This window comes from Pteronotus mesoamericanus, unplaced genomic scaffold, assembly GCF_021234165.1.
Source record: "Pteronotus mesoamericanus isolate MK-2021 breed Mesoamerican mustached bat unplaced genomic scaffold, CSHL_Meso_final contig_58, whole genome shotgun sequence".
In the NCBI taxonomy this organism is placed as follows: domain Eukaryota; kingdom Metazoa; phylum Chordata; class Mammalia; order Chiroptera; family Mormoopidae; genus Pteronotus; species Pteronotus mesoamericanus.
The window spans coordinates 9,379,998-9,397,070 of record NW_026555205.1 but is presented as its reverse complement, the minus strand read 5'-3'; the positions used below and the strand labels follow the sequence as shown (position 1 = coordinate 9,397,070).

The 17,073-nt window shown below is 40.3% G+C and overlaps 1 protein-coding gene across 2 annotated transcripts in view; it reads left to right on the top strand.

Moving 5' to 3' along the window:
• MID2 (midline 2) overlaps nt 1-17,073 on the top strand; it is a 191,609-nt gene that overhangs the window by 116,368 nt on the left and 58,168 nt on the right. For both annotated transcript variants that reach the window (XM_054580381.1, XM_054580379.1), the window contains exons 4-5: nt 10,320-10,427; nt 11,816-11,964. In XM_054580381.1, coding sequence (XP_054436356.1) covers nt 10,320-10,427; nt 11,816-11,964 — 257 coding nt within the window. The remainder of the gene's footprint in view (nt 1-10,319; nt 10,428-11,815; nt 11,965-17,073) is intronic.

Here is a 17,073-nt window from a genome sequence, read left to right as displayed (position 1 = left end):
GCTGGGCTTGGAGAATCCCAGGTGAAGCCAAGCTATGACTAATCTGGCAGCTGCTAGGACTCACTGAAGTCAGCTATTATTTATTTGATAGGACTTAGGAGCCAAAACCAGCCATTCATATGGAAAAGCAGCTTGGGTGGGCCCATACATTGGGTGGTGTGTAGCCTATGTAGACCTCCAAGGTAGATTACACAGTGTTAGCCAGGTTGATGGAGTCTCAGATATGGCACTAGCCTACCAGCTCTGTGGGAGAGGGTTGGCTCAAGTGGATAATGGCTTCTTCTCGCCCCAGTGTCAGACACTTCAGTCTCTCCCTTCAATCTGTCACCCCAGTGCTGTAGCTCCAAGGGAGCAAGCCTGAGTAGGCGAGTCTATGTGTGGGTTCCCCAGGAGGAACTGCTTAGGTCTCCAGCAACCTCCTTCACCAACTCAATACCCGCTGGTTTTTGCATCCAGAAGTTGTGGTGATTTATGTTCCTGGCATTGGAAATCTCTGGGATGGGGGGCCTGGTGTGGTTCTAGGTCTCCTTAGTCCCAAGACATCCCTCCTGAATTTTTATCCACATGGGTGTGGGCCCAGTCCATTCTGCATCCACACACACCCTACCAGTCTGGATAGATGTGATTTCTTCAATTCCGTAGTTGTCAGACTTCCATTCAACTCGTTTTTGTAATTGTCAGACTTCCATTCAGCTTGATTTCTGATGTTCCTGAGTGATTATTGTTCTATATTTTAGTTGTAATTTTGATGTGGTTGTGCAAAGGGCGGAGCCATGTCTCCCTACATCACCATCTTGACCAGAATCATGGCCTGTAATTTTCTTTGTAGTGTCTTTATCTGATTTTGAAATTAGGATAATGCTGGACTCAAAAAAATTAGCTTGGGAATCTTTCCTCCTCTTGAATTTTTTGGAATAGTTTTAAAAACATATGTGTTACTTCTTCTTTAAATGTTTGGTAAAATTCACCTGTGAAGCTATTCCATCCAGGCCTTTTGTTTGTTAAGAGTTTTTTGATTTCCTGCTTCAGTTTCACAAGTTGTAATCTGTATGTCCAGATTCTCTGATTCTTCCTGGCTCAGTTTTAGAAGGCTGTGTGTTTCTAGGAATTTTCCTTTTTTGTCAAGATTGTCCAATTTTTTGGCATATAGTTCTTCATAAAGTTTTTTTACAATCCTTTGTCTGTTGTTACTTCTCTTTCATTTCTGATTTTAAGTATATTTTATTGATTATGCTATTACAGTTGTCCCATTTCTTTTTCCCTTTTATCCCCTTCTAACCTGTACCCCACTCCCTCCAGCATCCCCCCCCTTAGGTCATGTCCATGGGTCACACATATAACTTCTTTGGCTTTTCCATTTTCTGTACTATTCTTAACCTCCCCCTGTCTATTTTGTGCCTACCAGTTAGGCTTCTTATTCCCTGTACTTTTTTTACCCATCTCTCCCATCCCCTCCCTGCTGATAACCCTCCATGTGATCTCCATTTCTGTGATTCTGTTCCTGTTATAGTTGTTTGCTTAGTTTGTTTTTGTTTGTTTTCTTAAGTTCTGTTGTTGATAGTTGTGAGTTTGTTGTCATTTTATTGTTTATAGTTTTGACCTTCTTAGATTAGTCCATTTAGCATTTCATATAATAAGGGCTTGGTGTTGATGAACTCCTTTAACTTTATTTTATCTGGGAAGCACTTTAACTTCCCTTCTATTCTAAATGATAGTTTTTCTGGATAGAGTAATCCAGGTTGTACGTTCTTGCTTTTCATGACTTTGAATACTTCTTTCCAGTCCCTTCTTGCCTGTAAGGTTTTCTTTGAGAAATCAGCTGATAGTCTTATGGGAACTCCCTGGTACGTAACTCTCTCCTTTTCTCTTGCTGCTTTTAAGATTCTCTCCTTATCTTTAATCTTGGGTAATTATTTATGATAGTTTGGTGTGTTACTCTTTGGGTCCAAATTCTTTGGGGCTCTCTGGGCTTCCTGGGCTTGCATGTCTATTTCCTTCACCAGGTTCTGGAAGTTCTCCTTCATTATTTTTCCAAATAAGGTTTCAATTTCTTGCTCTTCTTCTCCTACCTCTGGCACCCCTGTGATTCATATGTTGGAGTATTTAAAATTGTCCCAGAGGTTCCTAAGTTCTCCTCATTTTTTTTTTTGAATTCTTGTTTCTTCAGTCTCTTCTGATCAAATGTCTATTTCTTCTGTTCCAAATCATTGATTTGAGTCCCAGTTTCCTTCCTTTCACTGTTGGTTCCCTGTATATTTTTCTTTATTTCACTTTGTATAGCCTTCACTTCTTCCTTTATTTTGTTACCATACCCAACTATTTCTGTGAGCATCTTGATTACCAGTGTTTTGAACTCTGCATCTGACAGGTTGACTATCTTCTAGTCGCTAAGTTCTTTTTCTGCAGTTTTGATCTGTTCTTTCATTTTGGGCCATACAGCTTTGTCTTGGCTCACCTGTTATGTTGTAAGGGGTGGGGCCCTTTGCCAGGCTCCACTCCTGGTTAATACCTCAGGGCAAATAACTCAGGGCAACCCACTTTGCTGTGTTGTGGCACTGTATGTGGGGAGGGGTCAGGGAGGGAACAATGATGCTTGCTCAGCTCTTGCCTCACTTTCAGTCACTTCCCCGGCTACCCACAAGTAAATTGCTCCCTTCTGGTGCTGATTTCTGGGTGGATGGACTCATGTATGTTCTAGGACCCTGTGGATCCTTCCAACAGACTCTTCTGTGAGACTGGCAGTTTCGCTTGCTGCCACAACTCCCACAGATTTTTATAGCCAGAGGTTTTGATACTTTATTTCCCTGTGCTGGAACCCTGGATTGAGTGGTTTGCCTCACACCCCAGTTTTTCCTCCTAGTATATTTGCATGTGAAAGTGGGTCCACCAGTTGCCACCTTGCCTGCCTGGTCCACCAGCTTCCCCCTTGCCATGCATCTTCTCCACCCCTCCTGCCCATCTCCGCTCCTCATACCAGTCTGGATGAATGTTTCTTTTTTAACTCCTTGGTTGTCGAACTTCCACACAGTTCAATTATCTGGCAGTTCTAGTTGTGTTTTTGTTTTTAGATTTTATTTATTTATTTATTTATTTATTTATTTATTTATTTATTTATTTATTTTTAGAGAGAGGGGAATGGAGGGAGAAAGAGAGGAAGAGAAACATCAATGTGTGATTGCCTCTCGCTGCCTCCTACTGGGGACCTGGCCCACAACCCAGGCATGTGCCCTGACTGGGAATCAAACCAGTGACCCTTTGGTTTGCAGACCGGCACTCAACCCACTGAACCACACCAGCCAGGGCTGTTTTTTTTTTTGTTTTGGTTGTTATCCTTCTTTTGGTTGTGAGGAAGCAACGCATATCTACCTATGCCTCCATCTTAGCCGGAAGTCATTTCTGATTTTATTTATTTGGGTGCTCTCTATTTTTTTCTTGATGAATCTTGGTAAAGGTTTGTCATTCTTGTTTATATTTTCAAAGAATCAGCTCTTGGTTTCATTGAACTTTTGTATTGTTTTTAAGACTCTGTCTTGTTTATTTCTTTTCTGATCTATATTATTTCCTATTCACTTTGTGCCTCATTTGTTGTTCTTTCTTTAGTTCCTTTAAGTGTAAATTTAGATTGTTTATTTGAGGTTTTTCTTGTTTTTTGAGGTAGGCCTCTAGTACTGCAATTTCTCTATTTTGACTGCTTTCACTCTGTGTGACCATATGTTTTGGGTTATTGTGTTCTCATTTTCATTTGTTTCAAGTTATCTTTTGATTTCTTCCTTGATCTCATCTTTTTTTTAAATTTTATTTTAATTTATTTTTTCAAATACATTTGTCTCTGCCTCCCCCGCACCACTTTCCCTTGCCCTCTCCCTCCTTCCCTCCCTCAGCTCTTCTCCTTTGGTTTTGTCCATGAGTCCTTGCTATATGTTCTTTGAATGATCTCATCTTTAACTCATTATTTGCATAGTAACACATTATTTATCCTACATGTCTTTGTGTCTTTTTCACTTGTTTTCATGTGATTGATTTCTAGTTTCTATTTGCTGTTCTGATTGCGTCTTTTCTGTTACTTTGTCTTCCAAATCACTGACTCAGTCCTCTGCTTCATCCAACCTAGTCATTATTCCTTCCAGTGTATTTTTCATTTTACATATTATATTCTTATTTCTGACGGGTTCTTTTCTATGGTCCCTATGTCCTTTTTTATGATTTCTATCTCTTTTTTGAGTTCTCATTAAGGTCCTTCTACTTCCTTATAACCATTTTTTTAACTTTATATCTGGTAAATAGCTTGCCTCCATGTCATTTAACTCTTTTTTTTTTTTTTTTAGATTTATCCTGTTGTTTTATTTGGGGCAGGTTTCTTTGTCTTCCTATTTTAGCTCCCTTTTTATGATTGTTTCTATGTATTATGTAGATCTACCATGCTTCCCAGTCTTAGTCTGTTGACCTTATGTAGTATGTGTCCCACAAGGTCCAGTGTTTTTATCTCCTTGATCACATCACCTGGGTGCTCCAGGAATATCCCTTGTGTGGCTCCTCCTGGTGTAATTGAGTCTTAATTGCTATTGGCCTGTTTGTGTGGGGATTGACCCTCAAGCTGAGTGACTGTGAGGATTGATCCTGATCACAGTGTACAAGCTGCTGTGCATGTCCTGACCACATAAAGCACAATTCTCCTCATCATATCTGATGCCTGCCAAGATCTTCCTTTTGATATGCTGCTTGTGAAGCTAATTGGATCTTGCTCTGATGTTATCTGGAGCTGTCTACTGGTTGTGTTTGTTCTGGGACCTCTTGGGAAGGAGTCTGGTGGAAGCCAATGTCAGATGCTGCCTATGACTGGCCCTGGGAAACCTGTTTGGAGCTACAAAGTGATACACAGTTTGTACCTGTCTTTGCTGGGCCTGGGTATTGGCATGAAGGAGCAAGCTGTGTGCTAAGACTGGCTTTTACCAGCACTGGGCTCAGAGGCAAGTCAGCAAAAGTTCAAAGACACCCTGAGATTCTCTTCCAATTGCCTCCATCTGTCTGCTGCTTATTAAGCTCAGTCACTGAAATAGCCTCTGGTAGTGGTCAAGTTGTATGAGGTAGATTCTCAGCGAGTTACCTAGTAAGGTTGCATAATGTTCACCAGATGATACAGGCTCAAATTCAGTGAGTCTGAGACCACTCACAAAACATTCCAGGGCATATAAAGTCTACATGACACCTGATGGTTGCCTGCAGACTTTTATGGTGGGGCAAGATCTCAAGGGGTCATCAGGGTGAGGCCAGGTGGGTTTGTCAGGCCCAAATAGACCAGGATTTGACCGTGTAAAGGGAGGCTGCAGCACTGATCAGGAATGTGAAGGAGGAATGGCCCCCGTCCTAGTGCCATACAATGTAGACTGTCCCAGATTCTTCCAGGAGCCCAATATCAGCACAGTGAGACCACTGGGAGTTAGTAGGATGGGACTAGTCGATCTCCCATGAAGGAGAGGACCTTGTCAGGCTTTGAGGACAGTGGGAGAGTAGCCCCTGCCCCAGAGCCACACAGTTCAGTCTGACTTGGACTCTGCCCCAACCTCAGCAGGGTAGGGCCACCAGTTGTCCAGAGCGTGGTGTCACCTGGAGCCTGTGAAGCTAATTAGATTCTGCTCTGATGTTATCTGGAGCTCGCTACTGGTTGTGTTTGCTCTGGGACCTCTTGGGAGGGAGTCTGGTGCAATCCAATGTCAGGCACTGCCTGTGACTGGCTCTGGGCAACCTGTTTGGAGCTACAATGTGATACATAGTTTGTACCTATGTCTGCTAGGCCTGGGTGTGTGTGGGATGGGGCTATTGGATCTCCCATGAAGGGGAGGCCCTGATCAGGCTTGGAGGACAGTGGGAGAGTGACCCCTGCCCCAAAGCCACACCATTCAGTCACTGATGCCCCCTGAGCCTTCCCAGACCTCTACACCCTGACAAAGGCAGCTGACTCCTCATAAAGGCATGCACTATGCAGGGTGGGGTAACAGGGCTTCCAGAAGATGGGTCTATTTCATTTCCCCAGGCTGATGCCGTAAGGCGGAGAGTGCTCCACCCAAGAAAGATATCATCTGCTGGGCAAGAGAGTGACTAAGCACAGGGACCCAGAAACTGTCTGATCGGTTCTCTCCCCAGAGCCACAAATCCTATTTTCTCCTCACACGACTTTAGTTCACTCTGCCCTCCTTCTGCAGGAGCCCAGGGTGACTTACTGTGTATGATATTTTATGTGCTGGCCTTTCAGGAGGGTACCTGTGTCTGTAGCAGATCCTGTCTCTTGGCACAGAATCCCCACTATTTTCACCAGATTTTATATGGGCACCTCTCCCCAGTTTTGGAGCTCTGCAATGGTGAGCCCAGCATTCAGTTGAGTCCCCCATACTGATAAGGGGAAATCTTTACTACTGATATATTTCTCCAGAACCTCAGCCACCATCCATGGGAATAGGGCCAGCCCTGCTTACATCTCCACACTTCTTACCAGTCTCCATGTGACTTCTTCTGTAAATCCTTGGTTATAAGGCTTCTGTTCAGCTAATCTTCAATTGGTTATTCAGGATGATAGTTCTATATTTTAGATGTAATTCCAGTTTGGACCTGGGAGGAGGTGAGTGTAACATATACCTAGTCCACTGCCATCTTAGATCTGGACCCAGTTCATTTTTTTAAAAAATGTTAACTGTGCTCATATTCTCACTGTCTTACTCTCCTTCTCCCAAAAATACTTTCCAGAGGTACTATAGTACCTGAAGTACAAGGTTCAATAGTATTAGCTTTGACTCAAAATTTTATCTTTCTCACCTTTTTAATATATGTGCTATCTATATTTCAGGTTCAGTTCGAGTCCCATTTCACTCAAGTATTTTTTCTCCACTTCCCCACCAAGAATTATATTTTTCTCTAGTTTCTGTAGATTATATTTTACATCACTCATTGGTATTTATTTTATGCTGACTTGACTTGTTTGTTTTATATGTACATGGCTTTATACCATACAAACTGCAAATTTATTGAGAGCATTGCACAACAGGTATGCTTAATATATGCTTGATGATGAATATGGTGATGATTTTTTTTCTGGTTTCAGGGTATATGATGGGGCAAAAGAAATATTCTGAAGGTAGGAAGATGAATTAATGAGGCTGTTACCATAATAGTCCAAAAGGGTGATAAGGACTTCAACTTATTGGTCCTTGGATCAGAGCCTCATTGTATTACCAGAAGAACATTAGTGAAATTGAAAAGAAAAGCAGGACCTTGGGACTGCTGTGGATTTATGTGGGGGACGAGGCAAAAGTAGAGGTAACTGAACCTGAATAACTGCAGTAATGACAGTAACATTAACAAAAATGTGAAAATCAAGGATGGAAGCCAGATTTAGAGGGAAGATGATGAGTTTGTTTTTAGACATTCTGAATTAAGAATAACTTGTCTAACTACATGAATATGTCTAGCAAGCAGTGAGATATTTTCCCTTCCAATTCAGTTCAATTCAACAAATGTTTACTTAACATCTACCATATGCCACTCACTATCCTTGTGATATAGTCAAGACAACCTTTGGCCTCCAGAGCTCGTGTTTGTAGGGGGAAGACAGGCTAATAAATATCTGTGATACAATGTAGTAAATGGTGTAATCAAATTATATATAAAGTATTATAGGAATTTAAATAAGGGAACAATTGTTTTCAAAGCAAATGAGAAGTAGTTGCAGAAATGATGAACTTTGAGCAGAGCCTGGAAAGATAAGTAGAAGTTTGTTCAATAAACAAATAACAAAGTGACTTACTTGAAAGGAGGGTCTCAAGCAAAAGCAGGAGACATGGAAGTGCAGGTAGTCTAGGGGAACAACAGGTAGTCTGACTGAAGAGAATGGAATAACAGAATAAAGATGTAATGTGCAAAAGAGGTAACAATTGTCAAAAACTGGAGGCAATAATTTTGTTACATTCCACTCAGAAGGAATATAATGTGACAGCTAAATGCATGGACTCCAGTCAGACTCCCTGGGCGCAAATCCCATCTCTGCCACTTACTAGAAGTGTGTTCTTGAGCAAGTCACTTACTCTGTCTGTGACCAAGTTTCCTCATCTGTAAAATGAGACTAATGATACATGCCTTACTAAGTTGTTTTGGTGATCGAGAGAACTAGTACAGTTGTATCTGTAGGGGATTGGTTCCAGGACCCCTTGCAGATACCAAAATCTGTGGATACTCAAGACTCACATAAAATGGCATTGTATTTGCATATAACCTACACATATCTTCCCTATACATTAAATATCTCTCAATTACTTATAATACCTAATACAATGTAATTACTATGTAAATAGTTATTATACTGTATTGGTTAGGGAATGATGACAAAGAAACAGTCTGTACATGTTCAGTACAGACACAACCTTCATAAGCTTAACTATATAGTACACGTCAGCAACAATGTAATGTATTTTTTCCTCATATTTTCAATCCATGGTCGGTTGAATTCAAGGGCATAGGACCTGCAGATATGGATGGCCGACTGTACATGTAAGCTGATTAGGACAGTACCTGGCATATAATGAGTGTTAATGCAAAGATTAGTATAAGGGCTAAATTACAGGAAACATGGTGGTAAACCATTGTATACTACACTATCAGCAGCCTCAAAAAGAAACTATAAATAAGAATGCTCTAAGTCTCCAGATACTCTAAGCACAGATCCAAGGAGCACTAGATGAATCTCTTATTCTCACATGAGTAGGAGTTACTTGAGAAGTGAGATTATTTCCTTGGAAAGGTAGATCCAATTTAGGGAAAGGGTGAAGAGTCAGAAAAAATATTAGAATGGACCCAGTGTGACTGTTCATTCATAATAAATGGAAGCTCTCTTTGTAACATTCCCCCTAGAAAATGGAAATAAAACAAAATAAGGTTGAAATTCAGCAAGTGTATTTTACTTCAGTTAAGAAAGAAACAGAAAATTGGCCTACAGGAACCTTAGAGGATGAGAGAGGATGCAGAGCAGGGCTCAATGACAGGTATTTTTCTGGGCTTAGAATATATAAAGGAACCCTCTAAAGAGAGCTAACAATTGGAAATGCAATCCTACCTTGCTAATGAAGCACATCTAGCCCCTTGAGATTTGATGCTCTCAAGTAACCCATTATCTATTCCTCAGCCTTCTAGAACTCTGTTTGAGTGATCCTTGAATAGACTCTTGGAATAATTGTGCTTCCCTGTGTGATTGTTCTATGTACTGCTGAAATGGAACTGAACCTCGTCCACCCAGCCAGCCAGCCCAGGGCTCTCACTTGACAGAACTTGTTTTGAATTCTGGTCTTACCACTTACTATCTGTGTGATATTGAGCAAGTCACTAAAATTCTGTGAGCCTCAGTTTCCCCATCTGCAAAATGGGAATAAAAGTACCTCTATATTGTAAAATGGTTATGATAATTACATGAAATAATTGATCTCTAAAGTAGTTGGCACATTAAGTGCTTAAAAGATATATGTTGATTTCCCCTTCCTTTCCCTTTACACTTGAGCAGCACAAAGACCCTCTGCTTTCATTTAACCCTTCTGGGAGCTTGATATCATCTAATGTCAATACTATTGAAGCTGGAAATAAGGAAAAACAAGTACATGGGAAGACAATAATGAATGGTGGCTTTTTTTTTCCCAAACCCACACTGATTTTGTAGTGGAGATACTTTGACATAGCAAGTGTCTCCAAATTGGAAAGGTATTCAGATACTGGACAGTCCAAGGTGAGAAATATCTATGAAGACATGGTGACAACTGTGTGAAAATATACCTACACACACATGTATTTAATGTGAAGATAGAGCTGTACTTTCATATGTTTTAAAATTAGAAGGGAATAAAGAAAACTGAAAATATGTTTGTTAGGATGGTAAAAATATGTTGTTGTAGTGTTATCTTAATATTGTGAAGCCTGTGAAGAAGGATACTCTTTCCATGACATGCTTAAATCTCCTTACCCTCTTTCTAAAAGAACAGCAGGAGAACAGGGTGCTGGAGTAAAGGGAATTGCACAGTGGGAATAACATGCCCGCATCTCATCTGTCCTTCTGCCCAGCCTTCCATTAACCATCATGATCTACCAGAATCCAGAGATTTTCCTGTCTGTGGTGTTTCAATGCCCTTGCATCATTAATATCATCATCTCTACCCTTCTTCTAGGAGTGGATCTTATGAGGGAGGTATGGAAGGAGTAGTGCATGCTTAGCTGTCAGTCCAAACCATTCAGAGAGCCAGCAAGGGGCAAAGGCAGCAATCACTGTGTAACATTCTGGACTTTCTTGGCAGGTGAATACTGCTATGCATGAGGCAAAACTTATGGAAGAATGTGACGAGTTGGTAGAGATCATCCAGCAAAGGAAGCAAATGATTGCTGTCAAAATCAAAGAGACAAAGGTAAAGCACAGTGCTTCAGTGAGGCCAAGGCAGAGTTGACTTTACAAATTTCAAGGTTTCATCCTGAAGTTTCCAGTTTGAATTTGGATCATGAAAGCAAGAAGAAATGAAGTTTTAGGGAATGAAGCAAGGAAGCTATATCTTGCTTAGTGCTATAAATACCATAAAAATGCTGGCAGTTCTGGGGTGTTGGAAAAATTCTGTATCTTGTCCTAGGTGGTGGTAACATGGATGTGTGTATATGCAAAAAATCATTGAGTTGTCACTTCAACTTTAGGTGCTTTATTGTATGAATAAGTCAATACAGAAAGAAAGAAATTAGTGGTAAAAATGTGGGCCAGAATTATGGAAGGACCATGCATGCCCTAAGTACTTTGGGCTTAATCTGAAAGGCATTGAAAAATCATTCTAGTTTCTTAGGAAGAGAGAACACTGATTGATATGGCAGAGGTGTGCAGGGTATATGAGAATGGGATGATACTGAAGTCAGGGAAGCAATTTAGGAGGCTTATGGAATGATTCTTGATGTGAGTTGATGAAGACCTAAACCAGTAAAGTGGCAGCACAGTGGAAGAGAAGAACATAACAGGCATCTTTAGAAAGGAAAGGATGGGAATCATTGATTAAGTAGATAGAAAAGATGAAGGACAGAGAGAAGACTTCCAGGCTTTTACTTGGGAACTAAAGAATCATGATCAAGAAAGCCATGTGTGAGCCTCCATGCATCTGTATGGTTTTTTGCTTGTTGGATTGTTGGTCAGTGTCATGATTATAATCTAATGCTGTGTGTACAATGTTAGAAGTTATGAGAGCCCAGAATGATGACCAATATTTTATGCCATGCTGGGTGGATCCAACTAACATAGAAACTGAAGTTTTTGAGAGCACAGATGTGTGAGCATACATGTATGTGCAAAGTTACTTAGAGAAATATATACATAGAAATGTAGAACCTTATAAAAAAAGAGGAGATACATTTTATTAAACATGTTTGTGAAAATATGTTGACAATAAAATGGAACCAATGGTGATCCCTTGGTGGTAGGGTTTCTTTTTATAATTTTTATTTTCTACATTTTCTGTATGAGCATGCATTGCTTTTATGACCAGAAAAATTAATGTTATCAATAAAAAAGAGGAGTTAGACAACCTAGAGTATATGACTGTGTTGCAGGATAAGTAAGCAGGCTGTAGGTGGGAGGAGGGGTTGGCATGACAGACATAGAGGGCAGAGTGAGAAAGTGAGTGGTTAGTACAGCAAGCAGATGGATATTAATATTAATAGGCCTTAATTTTAGAATCAATACAGCACATCTCCTTCATATTATTTTATTATTTTTAATTAAGCACTGGATGTTTTTTTTCTTTCTGTTGCTAATTCCTTTAAGGTTATGAAACTGAGAAAGTTGGCACAGCAGGTTGCTAATTGCCGCCAGTGTCTTGAACGGTCAACCGTCCTCATCAACCAAGCGGAGCATATCTTGAAAGAAAATGACCAAGCACGGTTTCTCCAGTCTGCAAAAAATATTGCTGAGAGGTGAGCTCCTACTATTATTTTGACATGCCTGCTCTTATGAAAAAGGACCAGCTTAAAATCACTTAATTCTGTTCAGGCATGTATTTAGGAGCTGATACCTGAAGAGTTTAGCATCCTCAGTGATTGAATGCCCTGCGGATTTTTGGCACTCTTCTCTGTCTTTGTAGCCTACTAGTGATGGGGGGTACCATATCCTGCACAGAGTCCCCCTGGGTTGCCATGGATGGAGGAAAATAAGTCATTCCAGACACATCTCCATTTGCCAGGCAAAGGGGCGGCAATTCCCTCCAATGGAGAAGGCCCCAAGCCTTTCTCTTGAAGTGACTTTTATGCACAGGGGTATACAGCATGCATGCAAAGCTCATCAATCAATGTCAAAAGTCTGTGATAGAAGGAACACAGAGATTTGCCTCAGGTCAGGGTCTGGTAGACAGAGTGGCGCCCATTTGGCTCTGAAACCTGGGAAACTGATCACATTCTATGCCCGACCCCAGACATCAGTACTCATTAACTCAAGGGCATTCTTAACAAAGTAAGTTTCATAAGATTTAATGTATTCCTTTTCCAGGCCTAATTGTCCCCAGGAACTACCTGATCCAGTTTAGGGCTGTACCTGCCTTTAGTATTATTTCACTTACCTGGTCAGGTGGTGGGTAGAGCAGCCAAGAAATAAGGAGACTTTCAGATAGAATGAGGACTCTGGCCATGACAAAGTTGAGGGGTGAGGGTCTTTTACCCCTTCTACATGTCCCCTAAGTCCATCCCTGATTGCCCGCATGTGACTGTGCCGGTCTTAGGTTGCTCCTGCCATTGAGGGGTTATTACCCATCATTGACTAACCAGCCATCCTCCAGGGTGGGGTCAAGCAGGGTGATGTGAGGGAGGCAGGGGCTGTGCCCCAGCCAGGGGGACAGGTTTTGTCTCCTCAGTGGCCTATTTTCCCAAGGCCTCCTTGCTCAGCTCCAGCCGTGGAGCCCCCTCGCCTATCGGCGAGGCTACAGTCCCTGAAACTAGGCAGGATGATTCCCAACATACTAGTTATTCATTTGCAAAGAATTTGAGGTCTAAAGTAAAACATTGTTCAGCATATTCACCAAGGCTTCAAGGGGCTATAGGGGTCCATTAGGCCAGATTTCACCTCCTTATATCTCCCTGTGATTCACTGAAGACCTTGGCTCCAGGTTCACAGTATTCTTTTCTACTGCTTCTGCCTTCATTCTTGGTGATGTTAGCAGTATCCACATGGCTTAGCCATCTAATAACCTAGCCATCTAGTCTCTGGCTCCTTGCCATGTCCTCTTCCAGTGGCCCTCACTTCTACTCTATTTAATCTACCCACTTCCATAGCATACATGCTAAATCTCACTATCACTCATAATTGCACATAAATCATAAATTAAAATATTCTACTTTCACACTACAACCTCTATACTTAAGCTGTCTGTTTTTCTTTCAGTACATCTATTCTTCAGCTTCATAGGGACCTCTAAATTCTTACTCCTACCTATCAGCTACTGACTGTTTTCATTGCTTTCTTCGCTTCTTTTTTTGACCTATTTAGGGCCTATGATTTCTCACTTCAGCTACTCTCATCAATACCACCAGTTCCCTCATACCACCATCTTTTTATCATACCAGCCTAATAAAACCCCACCCAGCTATTCCCATCTTCTTCATGGCTATATTTGAGTTGCAGAATACTGGTGGAGAAAATCACATAACCACTTCCAGTCAAGATGGAGGCATAGATAGACATACTTCACCGCCTTGCACAATCATAAGAAGGATCACAACTAACTTCAAAACTAAAAGCAACCAAAACTGCCAGAAAATTGAACTGTATGGAAGTCTGACAACCAAGGATTTAAAGAAGAAATATTCATCCAGATGGGTAGGAGGGGTGGAGCCAGGGAGCTGTGGCAGAGAGGACATGGTGTGGCGGCAGCAAGGTGATGGCAATGAGGCAGCAGCAGCAAGCAACCAGGAGAACAGGCAGTCCCGCATTCACATGTGATGGATAAAAACCAGGAAAGACACCTGGGGAGCAAGCGATCCCAGCCCCAGGCCAGACTGTGCAGCCCAGGGTTCCAGCACCAGGAAAATAAAGCCTCAAAACTTCTGTCTGTAAAAACCAGTTCAAAAAATTGAGAAGAGAATGAGAAGATTCTGGGACATCTCCAAACATGCAAACATCTGAATCATAGAGATGCCAGGAGAAGAGGAAGAGTGAGAAATTGAAAACTTATTTGAAAAAAATAATGAAAGAAAATTTTCTTCATTTGGTAAAGGAAATAGGTATACAAGTCCAGGAGGCACAGAGAGTCCCCAACAAGTTGGACCCAAAGAGGGCCACACCAAGACACATCATAATTAAAATGCCAAAAGTTAAAGATAGAGAATCTTAAGAGCAGCAAGAGAAGAGAGTTACCTACACAGGAGTTCCCATAAGACTGTCAGCTGATTTCTAAAAAAAACACTTTACAGGCAAGGAGGGATTGGCAAGAAGTATTCAAAGTCATGAAAAGCAGGGACTTACAGCCAAGATTGCTCTATCCAGCAAAGATATCATTTAGAATTGAAGGGAAGATAAAGAGCTTCCCAGACAAGAAAAAAACTAAAGGAGTTCATCATCACCAAACCATTATTATATGAAATGTTAAAAGGAGATATTTCAGAAGAACTCCCTTTACTGATCAAAACTATGAACAGTAAAATGACAAAAAACTCACAACTATCAACAACTGAACCTAAAACAAAAAACAAAAACAAAAACAAAGTAAGCACAAAACTAGAATGGGAACAGAATCATAGAAATGGAGATCACATGGAGGGTTATCAGTGAGGAGGAGGAAGAGGGAGAATGGGGGAAAAGTTACAGGGATTAGGAAGTATGATTGGTAGGTACAGACTAGACAGTGGGGAGGTTCTGAATGGCATAGTAAATGGAGAAGCCAAAGAACTTATATGCATGACCCATGGACATGAACTAAGAGGAGAATTGCTGGAGGGAAGGGGTATAGTGAGTGGAGGGGGGCAAAGCGGAAATATTGGGACAACTGTAATAGAATAATCAGTAAAATATACTTAAAAATAAAAGAAAAAACTCATAACCATAGAGATTGGTACTACTATGCTACAAATTCATGGCCTCTAATCTCACCTGGGCCCTTGGTACTGACCTGAAATCCTTTGGTGTTGCTTTGATCAGCTTTCTTTTTCCTTGTTTCTATAATGGCTATTTCAAATTTTCCATACTGATCTCAAAATTGCAACCCTGCCACCTTCCACCTCATGCTCAGCAAATGACTTTACCTCCTATTTTGCATAGAGATTGGTAGGCATGAAATGATAAATTCCTCAGCTTCTCATATAAGACTCCTGGTCATACCAACAACCGCATCCACCATTTCACCTTCCTTTTGGTTATAATGAAAGAGGTTCTCCTTCATTTTTGCTTTGGTAGGATGCGTTCTTTTTTTCAACAACTTCTTTTCCTCCCCTACTCTAGTTGATTTCACATCTACTTTTAAATTCATTCATGTCTCTTCTATAAATAATAAGAATAAGAATAAAAATAAGAATAAGAATATCCACAGCTTTCTTCTAACTCCAAATTCATGTTGCTATTGCCCTTTCCCTCTCCTTTTCTTCACAATAAACTTCTTGAAAGATTTTCCACTTCCTCACTTCTAATTTATTCTTAAATATTTAAAAGTTATTTATATTGAAGCAATACTTGTACAGTTAAAGAGTCAAATATTACAGTCATATTGCAAGAAATAACTACGTCCTTCTCACCCCAATTTCTGCTCCTCAGCAATACTACTATTGAATATTTACTTGTTGCTGGGCATCATTCTAAGCCTTTATAAGTATTAACTCAATCCTCAAAAAATATTATGAGATATACACTGTTACTATCCCCATTTTCCAAATGAGAGAATGAGCCTCAGAGGGATTATGTGACTTGCCTAAGGTCACCCAACTAGTAAGGAGTAGATGCAGGTTTCAAACCTAGGAAATCTAGTACTATAGTCTACACGTTTGCAACAAAGCCAGGCAATGTTAGCTGTATTAGGTGTTTCTATTGGCATCATTTTTATGTTTCTAAATAACATTCTCATACTACTATTTTTCAATTTCATTTTATTTTTAATTTAAATTTTTATAGAATTTATGGGAGTGACATTGATTAATAAAATTACATAGGTTTTCAGGTGTACAATTCTATAATACATCAACTGTACGTTATATTGTGTGTTCACCACCTAAAGTCAAGCCTACCTCCATCACCCTATTCCCACTATACCCTCCATTACCTCCCTCTACCCTCCTTCCCTTCTGGTAATCACCATGCTATTATCTGGGTCTATGAGTCTTATTTTTTTATTTTTATTTTTTGCTTAATCTCTTCATCTTTTCACACAGTCCCGCAACCCTCTTCTATTCTGACAGCTGTCAGTTTTTTCCCTATATATGCCTCTGTTTCTATTTTGATTGTTAGTTTATTTTATTCATTATGTTCCACATATAACTGAAATCACATGGTACATGTTTTCGCCTAATGGGCTTATTTCACTTAGCATAATTCTCTCTAGCTCCATTCATCCTGTCACAAAGGGTAAAATTTACTTCTTTTCTATGGCTGAGTAGTATTCCATTATGTAAATGTACCAAAGCTTTTTATCCACTCCCCCACTGATGGGCACCTGGGCTGCTTTCAAACGTTGGCTGTAGTACATAATGCTTCAATGAATATGGGAATTATTACATTCTTTTGAATTCATGTTTCAGGTTTCTTCACATATATTCCTAGTAGAGGAATTGCTGGGTCAAAAGGCAGTTCCACTTTTAATTTTTTGAGGTAACTCCATATTGCTTTTCACAGTAGCTGCACCAATCTCCATTCCCACCAATAAACAATACATGAAGGTTCCATTTTCTCCACATCCTTGCCAAGACTTGATGTTTATTGATTTATTTATGGCAGCCATTCTGACAGGTGTAAGGCGATATCTCACTGTGGTTTTCATTTGTATTTTCCTAATGACTACTGACGTTGAGAATCTTTTTTTTTTAAATTTTTAAAAAACTTTTTAAATCATGTTT